General features: G+C 33.7%; 1 protein-coding gene across 9 annotated transcripts in view; it reads left to right on the forward strand.

Moving 5' to 3' along the window:
• SSBP2 (single stranded DNA binding protein 2) overlaps positions 1–13,240 on the forward strand; it is a 302,263-nt gene that overhangs the window by 208,559 nt on the left and 80,464 nt on the right. For 6 of the 9 annotated variants that reach the window (XM_072793451.1, XM_072793462.1, XM_072793414.1 and 3 more), the window contains one exon: positions 12,240–12,329. The exons of the other annotated variants lie outside the window; for them this stretch is intronic. In XM_072793451.1, coding sequence (XP_072649552.1) covers positions 12,294–12,329 — 36 coding nt within the window. In that variant the 5' untranslated portion in view covers positions 12,240–12,293. The remainder of the gene's footprint in view (positions 1–12,239; positions 12,330–13,240) is intronic. 9 annotated transcript variants of the gene reach the window in all.

A 13,240-nucleotide genomic window follows, 5' to 3' on the forward strand; every position in this document is an offset into this window, starting at 1 on the left:
TTTAATCAGGACAGTTGACTTAATAAAATGTAACATTAGCAAATACATACTGTACAACAGGTCAAGTACAATAACCTCTAAGAATCTTTAGAGGTCCCCAATTTATAGATGCCCTGTGAAAAATATTCTTCAAAATGAAATAGTCATTTTGGGGTATAGGTGTATTACTTTTCTATTACTGATGTAACAAATTGCCACAAATTTAGCATCTTAAAATAATGTATGTTTGGGATGCCTGGGTGGCTCAGCAGTTGAGCATCTGGCTTTGACTCAGTGTGTGATCCCGGGGTTTTAGGATTGAGTCCCACATCAGGCTCCCTGTGTAGAGCTGCTTCTCCCTCTGCCTATGTCTCTGCCTCTCTCTCTGTGTGTCTCTCATGAATAAATAAATAAAATCTTTAAAAATATATACGTTTATTATCTCATAGTTCTCTAGGTCAGAAGTCTGGGTTGACTAGGCCAGTTTTTCTACTCACAAGGTCTCACAAAGCTGAAATCAAGGTGTGAGCCTGCTGAGTTCTACTCAGGAACCTCTGGGAAGCATCCATTTTCAAGCTTATGTAGACTGTTTATAGAATTCAATTTCTTGTGGTTGATGGAGTCAGCCAGGGCTTCTCTCAGTTTATAGAGACTTGTGCATTCACAGGCCCTAGGGATGAAAAGAATGGATATCGGGGGTACCTGAGTGGCTCAGTAGTTGAGTGTCTGCCTTCAGCTCAGGTTGTGATTCTGGGGTCCTAGAATCGAGTCCTGCATCACGCTCCCTGCAGGAAGCCTGCTTCTCCCTCTGCTTGTGTCTCTGCCTCTCTCTGTGTCTCTCAAGAATAAATAAATAAAATATATTTTTAAAAAAGGATTGTGGATATCTTTGGGGGGGTCATTCTGTCTACCACAGAGGGAATTCCTTTTTCCAAGGATAACTCTGATAATTCAGTTTCCCTTACTAGGTGCTAGTAGGAATAGTTAAAATACCTGGATTCTCAGACAAGTAGAAGCCCAGGAGGGATTTTTATACTTAAAAGTATAAAAAGGAGACAAAGGTTTTCATGTTTAAGGTCAAAAAGGAAAAGTAGGGCAATCCACTAGAATTTGTAATGGTTAAAAACTTGTGAAAGAGAGGGTACAACATTAATATTTCTAAACATCTTTTTCTTGTGTTTGTCTTTAAACTATGACATTTTGAAATACTGTTGAAGGTTACATTAAGTGACTAAAATGTTTGTGATGGGGAGGGAGGGGTGTTTAAGGGAAAAGTTCACAGACAGGCCTACAGTTCAACCATGTGGTCATAATGCAGGCTTATTGCTTTAATAATAACTTACTCAACCTCTAACATTCATATGAAGATAATTAATACTTCTTGAGGGCTGATCTTATATGAATGCTAAGCATGCTTGTCATAAATATCCATATATGTTTTTTTTTAATGTTTATTTATTTATGATAGTCACAGAGAGAGAGAGAGAGAGGCAGAGACATAGGCAGAGGGAGAAGCAGGCTCCATGCACCGGGAGCCCGACGTGGGATTCGATTCCGGGTCTCCAGGATCGCGCCCTGGGCCAAAGGCAGGCGCCAAACCGCTGCGCCACCCAGGGATCCCCATATATGTTTTAAACAGAATTTTTTTTTTTTTTATGATGGTCACAGAGAGAGAGAGAGGCGCAGAGACACAGGCAGAGGGAGAAGCAGGCTCCATGCACCAGGAGCCCGATGTGGGATTCGATCCCGGGTCTACCAGGATCGCGCCCTGGGCCAAAGGCAGGCGCCAAACCGCTGCGCCACCCAGGGATCCCTAAACAGAAATTTTTATGTGCTATTTATATAAGTTTTCTTAATAACTCATAATTATCATTTTGAGGAGTAATTGCACCCAAGTTAAAAATTTTGTGTGATCAAAATGAATCTGTGAATCTCAGAATAGCCCCAGGTACATAATGAGCGCCTCGTATTTGAGACGCATATACAGATGTAAAGATATCACCTAAAACTTAATTATCTCAAAACAAATCTCTTAGGTCAGCTCTTTTTTCTTATAATCTACCTTTTCTAATAAAGCTGAATACAGAATTTATGGAACCTGCTTTCTGAGACATGGCTGCTGTTCTGGAAATTAACAACTAAATAAATTAAAGGCTACCTCCTCAAAGTATCCTTCAGGAATGATATAGTTTTTGTGTTTATCAGGGTCCCTCTGCATTTCTCTTGCACTTAGAACATTTTTTAGCACAAGTAGCCCTGTCCCTTCTGTTGCCTATTTATTTCCCATGTTTCTTGGCTTTCATATGAAAAAGTTAGCATTTTGTAGAAATTACCAACCAAAGCACTCTTTTTCTTCTGTATGGCAAGCACCAGCTATAATATTTATATTACCAACTCTTCATCACTTACTATGTTTCGAGGTGTCAGAGTCCAGAATCTGCTTCTTCACTGTTGTTTGTTTTTTGTTACTTGATTTTTTTTTAATGCTATTTCTGAGTCTGTCTCTCTTTTGGAAGGTTATTCATTATTCTTTGGATAATTAAGGTTTGGTGAAAGCAACATATAAAATATGTTTATGATTTAAAAGCAGACCTAAAAAGTAGCACAACAGTCAATGATCCTGGTTCTCCACATTCTAAGAGGGTAACTGAGGGGGACAGACTGCGGTAGAGTATATAGTGCTAAAAATGAACTTGTGCAATCAATGCAAACAAATGCCCAGGAATAATGTAAGTGATTTTTAGGTTGTTGATAGGATCTAACTTTCCAAGACAAAAAACCTTATATTTCATAGTATTAAAATAGAAATGTTTTATATTTTATTTTATTGAAATAAAAGTTCTTATTTAAGTTAGAAATATCCACATATTTGTAACCTTAAATTTTAGGGATTAGGTTTATTTTAAGTAAAGTTAGCATTTGTTCCTATTATATAGCTTTTGACAAAACTAGCAGTGTTGTATGTTTAACCTATAATGATTTTCCTTTATGTTATAAATAGAAATAATATAACATTTCAGAAAGTTGTGGAAATTTTATTTTAAAAATCAGCTATATAATTTTAACAGTTAATTTTATATATCTGCCCACTGCCTTTTATAGATTATTTTTGTCATTTGCATATTTATAATATATATATTCTACACTCAATTCTATATTTGGCATGTTTCACAAAGCATTATATCATAAACAAATTCCCATGTTTCCCAAATAATTCCACTTGTAACCATTATTTTTAATAGTTGAATCATGTTTTGTCACTTAGATGTACTATAATTTGTTTAACCATTACATCGTTGCTGAATTTTTAGGTACTTTGAATATTTCGTACTATAAATAGTGATAGTGAACATATTTTATGCATACTGTTTTTCTCACAGTTGAGAATTTATGTTTGAATAGTATCTGAAAAGAAGGATCACTTAGTCAAAATTTATTAATTTTTTATAGTACATGATAGATACATGTAAAGTGCTTTCTACAACTGTACCAGTTTCCCATGCCACCAATAACTTATGAAGATCCTTTCCTGGTAAGATTCTTTTTTTTTTTAAAGAGTTTATTTATTTATTCATGAAAGACAAACGGAGAGAGAGGCAGAGACATAGGCGGAGGGAGAAGCAGGCTCCTTGCAAGGAGCCTGATGTGGGACTTGATCCTGGATCCTGGGATCATGCTCTGAGCCGAAGGCAGATGCTCAACCACTGAGCCACTCAGGCGCCCCCTTTCCTGGTAAGATTCTTAAGCAGATTTCCCTAGTTACCAATAATATCCTAACTATTTACTTGGTTACTAATAACATTTACAATGAATGACCCTTCGGGGTTTGTCAGATATTTCCTTTATGCATGTTAACCGAAAACATTTCCCCCCTCAACTCTCTAGCATTAGAAAAAATAACCCAGGAATGATCACTGAAAAGGTTCACATCATTTTAGGCAAGAAATTTAGAAATCAGTACCTAGATATGGAATTGAAGCACTTGAGAATTATAAATATCAAGAAAACATTCTCCAAATATCTAGAAGAGAAAAACAGATTACATCCCTGGGAACAAAAATCAGGACAGTATCAGACTTCTGCAACATTGAATACCAGACAACAGTGGTATCTCTAGTTTCGATGAGAGTCAACAAAAATATTTGCATATATAAGGATTTGGAAAATGATATTTATGTATCCTCTGGCCAACTAGGAATGTAAAAATTAAAACTCTAAAGTAGCAAATGTTATATTATTTTTAAGAAACTGATAGGGAAAACAATAGATAAAATTGGAGTTCTTTATTTTTGAAGCTGTAAGTATGTTTATGAAACTGAATGGAGAGAGCAAAAATTATTACTGAAAGAAGAGATGATGAAAATTAATACTTTATGCCTAAAACTCCAGATGTTTACAATAAGAATTATTGAAGGAAATGTCAGAGGGAGACATAGAAGAGAAGAGTAATAAGCTAGCTTCATTTTTCATCGGGAAAAGTAAATGATATTGTCTTGACTTTTTAATACCTTTAAAACTTAGGATAAAGACAACTTGGGGTTTTTTTCCCCAATTTTAAAAGACATCTCATTAGCTACATATTCGAGGATTTTCTTGCTCATAAGTGAAACAAATACAGCATAAAATTTCAAAATAAATGGATGGAAGATGTAAAATAAACAAAAACACAAGGAAAGAAGAGCTCGCAATATTAATTTCAGACAAAGTAGATTCAAGGCAGTAATTATTAAATACGAAAAATATGGGAGAAATGGACAAACAGTTATAGGGTATTATATATATTTGAAAGAGCAAGGGGACAAAAAATAGAGACAATATGAAGTTATTACACAAATGTATAAAAATGTGGACTATTTTATTAAATATCCATAGGAAATTATGAAAATTGATCTTGGTTAGACCACAAAAAACTATTCAACAAATTCCTAAATGTAGAAATTATACACTATATCTTACCTAGACATAGTTGGGAAAGTTTGAAATTAAAAACGAAAATAAGGACACCTGGGTGGCTCAGCAGTTGAGCATCTGCCTTTGGCCCAGGGCATGATCCTGGAGACCCGGGATCGAGTCCACGTCGGGCTCCCTGCATAGAGCCTGCTTCTCCCTCTGCCTATGTCTCTGCCTCTCTCTGTCTCTCTCATGAATAAATAAATAAAAATCTAAAACAAAAGCAAAAACAAAAATTAAGCCTCCAACCATTTGTAAATTAAAGTATAGCTTTGCTTACATCTACAAGGTTTGATGTTGGTGGTGTTTTTTTGTTTTTGTTTTTGCTAAATCATCTCATCAGTATAATTTTGGTTTCTATCCAGTAATCAAAACTATATTGATGAGATGATTTAGAAGAAAAGTCATGAACATCAACATCAACCTTGCAGATTCAATCAAAGGTAAATTCAGAGCCAAACCTCACAGTTTTATATTCTTTGTATTTTTAAAAATAGACAAAATAAAGTATTTACTAATTTAATTGGGAAGTTTAAAAATAAACAAGAAAGCCTTTTTTAAAAAGAATGAAAATAGAGATAATAAAAAAACTTAAAAAGTAAACATATTAACAAAACAGTAGAAGAAGCAAAAAAATAAAAAAAAAGAAGTAAGCACTTTCTGGCAAAGATAATGATGAAAATGCTAATTTAGCTTAGGAGAGAGAAAATGAATCTTCATCTGACAGCAATTAGATCTCTAATCAAAAATAAGTAGGATGGGGCGCTGGCTGGCTTAGTTGGTAGAGCATGTTACTCTTGATCTGGGGGTTGTAGGTTCAAGCCCCATGTTGGGTGTAGAAATTACTTAAAAATAAAAGTTAAAAAATAGGTAGGATACATTCCTAACTCTTAAGAACAAAGCCTGGATATGGTGTATACCTCTTCTGCTCACATTCCATTAATAAAAACCTCAATTCTTGGTGAGAAGAAGGGAGACAGAAATATGATGTAGTTGGGCTGCTGTGTGCTTGGCTACAGTTCTATTACCATGGAAGAAGGGAAAAACAGATGTTTTTGGTCTACTAGCAGTCTCTCACAGCTGCTACAGAGGACTTTTTTTAAGTACGTGAAAGTAGTGTGAATATGGATAAAACTAAAAATCTCAATGAAATGTTCTGCAAAAAATGTAAATGAACAGAATTGAAGCAAAAAGAAGTTTTAGAAAATATAAAAAGAATAATGACCATAATTATTTCCAGAATTGCCTTTGTATTCAGGCAGTTTTACTGCTGCATATTTTTTAACTTTCGAAAAGCAGATAAACACCATAATACAGAACTTCTTCAGAGCATGATAGAAGATAGTTTGCCATCTAGTTCATTTTGAGAAGGTAAAATAATCTGGATGTTCAAGTTTGAAAAATATAATACAGCAAGGAACATTTCTAAACGTGTCTCATTTAGAATATAGATTTAAAAATCCAAATAAAATATTAACAAATATAATTCGTTGCCCTATTAAAAGGATCACCCATGATGATCAAACATCGCTTACCTCAGAAATACATTAATGATTTAAGTTTAAGGAGACTATCAATATATGATTAATTATCATACTTCCTAAAAGAAAAACCAGAAGTATCAGTCAAATATAAAAAGGCAAAGCATCTTTTTAAATTTGATTTCTTTGAAAATTGTTTTTAGAATACTAGGCATAGAAAAATTTTTTAGTATGATAAAGAATATGTCTTCAAGCAACAGCCAAATATTTAATCATGCTTTGCATTAAAATTGTAAAGACAAGAAATAAATTATCACCATTTTAAATATTTCTCAAAAGAATCCCTGCATATGACTTAAAAATAGCACAGATAGCTTAATAGTATAAATCAACTCCCTGCCCAATCTCTTCCTATTCACCTTTCCCTTAAATCAGTCTTCCTATTTCTAATAATTGTGTCACCATGTTAGTTCTTCAGTTATTACCTTAACAATTTTACATATACTTAAAATATTTGCACCAAGTACAGACTTATATCTTGATTCCCTGATGTATAATTAGGCAGCTGATTCTCCAACATTCTTAGTAAATAAAACTATTAGTTATTTAATGTGTAGAATCTTGATAAATGCTAATTTAAGAATAGGTTGTATCTTTTTTTTTTTTTAAAGATTTTATTTATTTATTCATAGAGTCAGAGAGAGAGAGGCAGAGACACAGGAAGAGGGAGAAGCAGGCATCATACAGAGAGCCTGATGTGGGACTCAATCCAGGGTCTCCAGGATCATGCCCTGGGCTGCAGGCGGCACCAAACCGCTGCGCCACTGGGGCTGCCCGAATAGGTTGTATCTTAATTTTATTTTTAAATAAAATTTTATTATATGTCTGTTGTTTTGAAACCTCCACACAAAAGTATATACAATTTTTTTCTACCAGAGGCCACTAGTGATAACAACTGAGATTAAAATAAGAATTCTTCTATGATTTATTTCAAATTTTTGTTTAAGAAGATAAAATGAAAAATAACAGTATACCCCTCTCTCCTTTAAATTCAGAAATAGGGAATTAGAGGAAGAATAAACATATTTTTAAAATGCAGTTATATAATGGCATTTCAGAGAAAGGGAAAAATGGTAAATGGTGCTGAACATTTATAGAAGGGAAAAACAAACAACACAAAAAAGACGAAGAGGCTCAGATTGACTTATGCCTTCTTAAAGGTAGAATGATAAAAGTATGGAAAGTCCAAGACAGGAGAACGACCATAGATACTTAAAGATAAATATATAACAACATGTAAATATTTCAAGGTGACTCTTTAAAATACATTTTACTATGTTCTTGGGAAAGCAAATAACTCACCAAATTTAATATATTGGATATATAAAAAGTAGGTAAAGCATATTAGTGACTTGGGGAAATACAAAAGAAAAAATAAAGTTCTCACTCTCAAAAAATCTTGAAATTTAAGGCTATGACAAAGTAAATGATTTAAGAACAGTTAGAAAATATATATCTGAAAGTATGTATTGAAAGCATACAAAATAATCCAGTAGAGAGATGACACACTTTTAGTATGAATTAGTATTTTCACATTTGTCCTGAAGTCTTATGTATTCAGTTTAGTTAGAAGAAATATTTTAAAGCCATAATATTTGCATGTTTTTCTTTTTATGAGAGGAATTTTTTTAAAAGTCAACCCTAAATAATTATGCATATATTGCATAATAAAGGATTTTCTATGGTATCTAATGGGAATTCACACAAATTCCCTGTAAGTGATGCTTTCTAGTAGTTCTTAATATAATGAAATGACTTGCCCTTCTTTTGTGATTTAGTCACAACCCTACAGAATAGTACATACTTTATAAGTTAGAGCCAAAAACTGTCCGTCTATCCTTAAGTCAAAAGATAAATTTCTTGAGGATCCCTGGGTGGCTCAGTGGTTTAGTGCCTGCCTTCAGCCCAGGGTGTGATCCTGGAGTCCTGGGATCGAGTCCCACATCGGGCTCCCTGCATGGAGCCTGCTTTCTGTCTCTCTCTCTCTCTCTTTCTATCTCTATCTCTCTCTCTCTCTCATGAATAAATAAATAAATAAAATCTTTAAAAAAAAAGATAAATTTCTCACAATCTGGAAGTAAACTTGAAACAAGTTCCAGAAATTGTAACAATGACAGTTCATGATCTTAGGGTGGTGAGACCAAGCCCCACAGTCATCTTCCCACTGGCTGTGGAGCCTGCTTGACACACACACACTCTCTCTCCTTCTCCCTGTGCCCCGGCAACCCCTGCTCACACACATGCTCTCATGCTCTTTCTCTGTCTCTCTCTCTCTCTCTCTCTCTCTCAGAAAAAATAAAAATAAATAAATTGCAGCAATGAATTCAAGAAATTTTGTACTTCTTCCTTCCACATAAATGCCTAATCCCAAAAACTTGATTCTCATTTTGCTTAGTTTCAAAGCATATATTATTTATATTGCTACTATATATAAATGAGCAAGTGATTTGAAAAATACACTCTTTTACAATGCCTACAGTGCCATTAGTGTCCCTCTGTAGTATTTATTATCAGACTAGTATTTATTAATGATTAACACAGTGTACCAAATGGTATTCTAAGCTTGAGTCCACACAGTACAATAAAGGATGAATTATCCCTTAACAATACATCCCAGAAGAATGGATGCATAATTTAGCTACAAAATGTGATCCACTGAGTGAAGTTTGGGCAGAAATACTCTGAACTAGTGCTTTGGACTAGGTAAAGAAACTGGATAATTACTAAGATTCTGTTCACTTCACTTTGTACCTTAGGCCAAGACTAGAAATTACTATCACACCAGAAAGCTACATCATCATGCTCTAAAATCATAAATCATCTAGCTATAAAACTCTTTGCTATTTTCAAGAAAGAATTTGCTGTTTCTATTCTATTTTTTTCCTATTCTATTCTTTTCTATTTTTAAGAATACTGTTTGCCCAAAGTATGATTATTAAGAAAGAAAAATTTCCACAGAATTCTTGGAATACTGTGAGGGAGTAAGTGCAAACAGTAGGATTTGGTACATCTTGAAATATAGGGAGGCAGTCTCAACAATAGAGTAAGAGGCATATTTAAATCAGTCACCATAACATGATCCATTAGTTTGTGTGATATTCATTCATTCCTGACTATTCTACTTAAAGTTATAATCCCTACCCCCGTTACTGGGCACTCCCTATTCTCTGCTCTTTTTTTTAAATTAATTTATTTTTTCATGAGAGACACACACACAGAGAGAGAGAGAGGCAGAGACACAGGCAGAGAGAGAAGCAGGCTCCATGCAGGGAGCCCCGGTCTCCAGGCTCACGCCCTAGGTTGAAGGCGGCACTAAACCCTTGAGCCCTCGGGCTGCCCTCTGCTCTCTTTTTCTCCATAGAACTTCTCATTACTTTCTTCTTGCACTAGCATGTTAACTTCCAAATAGCAGGGATTTTTTTCCCCTACTGTGTTAACTGCTATGTTACAGAGCATAAAAAAGTTCTTGACAAAATATATTTTGCTTGACTTTGTTCAATAATTTTAAAGTCATGAAATGAACATTCAGAAGGCATTTTAAAGATTTAATTGTTTAAATCTTCATCTGAATCATACATTTTGTTTCACTTTTAAATAAGTAAAATAAGTTTAAAAGTAGCTGAAAAAAACCCCATAGGAAGCATATATAATGAGGAACTTTGAAGAAAAAAGCTAGCATATTACATGCTTTTAAACAATGTGGTCCCCAAAAAGAAAAAAAAAAAAAAAGGATGGCCTGGTATTTTAATTTAGATACAAACAAACTTCCTTTGGGGAGACAAAGGTTCTTTTATATGCTTTCTAGGAAACTAGAATTGAGGGACAAATAGCATCTTTGAATTACACTAAGAAGTTGCAGTAATTCACCGAATCTACTCAAAGTTTTAGTACACATTTCTATAAAAGTATAGGTGAGACTGGTTCACAGACTCATCTCAAAAATGTTTCTATCCTATTATTAATTAGAACAGTAGTGACATCCTATGTCTAGCTTTTAGTACTGAGCACCTTCCTCTTGACAGTAATTGACTGTCAAATGACCTCAATCAAATATTTTTCCTATAAATATTTCCTATAAAAATTTTCCTATAAATATTTTTCCTATAAATGTTATTTGAACTAAGTAAATTGCATGTTTTTGCTTAAAATAGAACAACATGGGCACCTGGTTGGCTCAGTCGTTTAAGCACCCTACTCTTGATCTCAGCTCAGGCTTTGATCTCAGGGTTGTGAGTTTAAGCCTTGTATTGGGCTCCATGCTGGGTGTGGAGGCTACTTAAAAAAATAATAATAAAATAGAATAGAATAACAGATTAATGTTTCATCTTAATATCTAAGAAATATTATTTTCCAGGGCACCTGGGCAGCTCAGTTGGTTAATAAGCATCTGCCTTTGGCTCAGGTCATGGTCTTGGGGTCCTGGGATCAAGCCTCGAGTTGGGCTCTCTGCTCAGTGGGGAATCTGCTTCTGTAGCTCTCTCCCTCTCTCTCACTATCTCTCTTTTTCTCTTTCAAATAAATAAAATCTTTAAAATATATGTATATATTATTTCTCCTCTTATATGCTTTATCAGAAATTTAGAATTTTGGCATTCATAGGTAAGCAACATTTTATATGATGACACTTAAATCTAGATTTCCTCAGGAAATACTAAAATCATTGGTCTTCATTATTAAAAACAGCTTGTATTATACAATAAATACATTTAATATTTTTATCAATTTGTATACCAGGAAATGTAGGCTATAAACATATGGATTTTACATGCTCTAGTGGAATATTAATGTATAAATGAATACACTGATATATGGACAAGGACAGTGCAAAAGATATACTAGATCCAGTATTTGTTTTGAGTTCTTTTCATAACAGAACTGTTGGATTCATATTGATCTTTCTTCAGCACATTTCTGGTCCCTTTGTGACTGTTCTTAGTATTTATATGTCTAGCTAGGCAGAAGGAAGAAACCCATGGTTGTCGAATAGTGAGTGATATGTATTACTGTTGTATATAAGGATTAAATCTAAAACCTAGATTTGATTACAAAGATTCTAACTCAAAATTTGTAGTACTTCTACTTCATGAAGCTCTAGGGTTCCATGAAACATTTTATAAGTGAAATAGACTGAGTTTTTCATTCTGTTTTTTTCATAATCTGTTTATATGAGACTAATCTGTCTAAATCTAATTCTTTTCTTTTATTCAGTCTCCTAATTACGTTTTCATCCTCACACCCTGTTTTTGCTATCAATTATATTTTGGCTTCCAGTTGTAGTATATCAGAAATTGAATAATGTGTTACCACCTATAGGCAGAAAATTAATTGTACATGTTTATGACACAGAAAAGCATAATCTAAGAAGAGTTCTTTTTTCCAACTTCTGTACCCACCATTTTCAGACTTACTACCTATATATTTACATATTTGTTATTGATGTTGTCATTTCAGATGCCTGTGCCTTCAATAAAGCATTTACTTAAACTTTTATCTTTTTGTCATGTTATTATTTGCATTTTATCATTCAAATAGACCATCTTATTAAAATCCTATGATTCAAAAAGTTTTTAAAAGACTTGCTTAAACCAAGTTACTTAGTCATATACTAAACTAACTGTTGTATCTTGGTTTACCTCTGAAGTGGGAGAAAGTACCAGTATTTTTTCGGGGGAGTGAAAACCTTCCCTTCCTACAATCTATTATCGTTAGTCTTTGGTTTTGTGCCTTCGCTGTAATGATACAGGTTTGTTTCTCCTTTATTCTTTGCAGAGTGCTGCAGCAGCTCCCAGCCCAGTGCTAGGAAACATTCCCCCAGGAGATGGCATGCCAGTAGGTCCTGTACCACCAGGGTTCTTTCAGGTACTCAGAGAAACTCTGACTAGGAATGTTAAGGCATAGGAACTCCTGCTTGATTTTATTTAAAGATATGAAGGAGAATGAGGCTGTTATAATTCTAAAAGGAAAACATAATATGTGCAGCCAACTCTTGATATTCAGAGATTGTTTATCAAGTGTATAGATTAGCCCTTCCTTCCTATGTTTTATTTGTTGTCAAATTTTTATTCACTTATTTATTTTGGCATTTCCTTCTTCAAGTAAGAAAGAAAGGGAGTGGAAATGCAAACTGGCCCATTAAGTTAACTGTGGTAAAGATGTGGTGGGAGAAGAGGCTAAAGATGAAGTTCTGGAATGATAGATGGATTTTAACTCCCCCAGCTATCCAGATCTCCATGAACTAAAGATAATCAAGATTTGGCTGTACTTTCAAAATATGGCTAAATCATACTTTTTCATTTATCAAAATCATAGGATAAATCAAAATATTTTGATAATCATCCTTTTGGCTTTTAAGCTAGAATTGTTATTAATATTATTATATGACATTTTAAAATTGGATTTTAAAATACATGTGCTAGTATTTTAAAATCTCAACAAGACCATTTATTTTAGCAATGATGATAATGATTTTTACAGTACGGATGTGCTGTAATTCTGAAGATTCTGAAGTTTCTTTTTTTTATACTTCATAGTTAATTTTTTATAACATCCTTTGAGAAAATTAGCAAGAACGTAGTTAAGAACTAGAATTGGAAGGCATTATGGGAATTAATGTAATATGCTATATTTTTAGTGAATTACATTAGGTATTTACAAACTGATTTGTCACTTTAGTATTTTTGTATTTTCAAAATCCTAACAGTCACTTATTAGTTGATTCATACCATCATTACAGGGTAGATCAGTGTACTTATAAATGTGAAAATAGAGGA

This window comes from Canis lupus, chromosome 2, assembly GCF_048164855.1.
Source record: "Canis lupus baileyi chromosome 2, mCanLup2.hap1, whole genome shotgun sequence".
NCBI classification, from domain to species: Eukaryota; Metazoa; Chordata; class Mammalia; order Carnivora; family Canidae; genus Canis; species Canis lupus.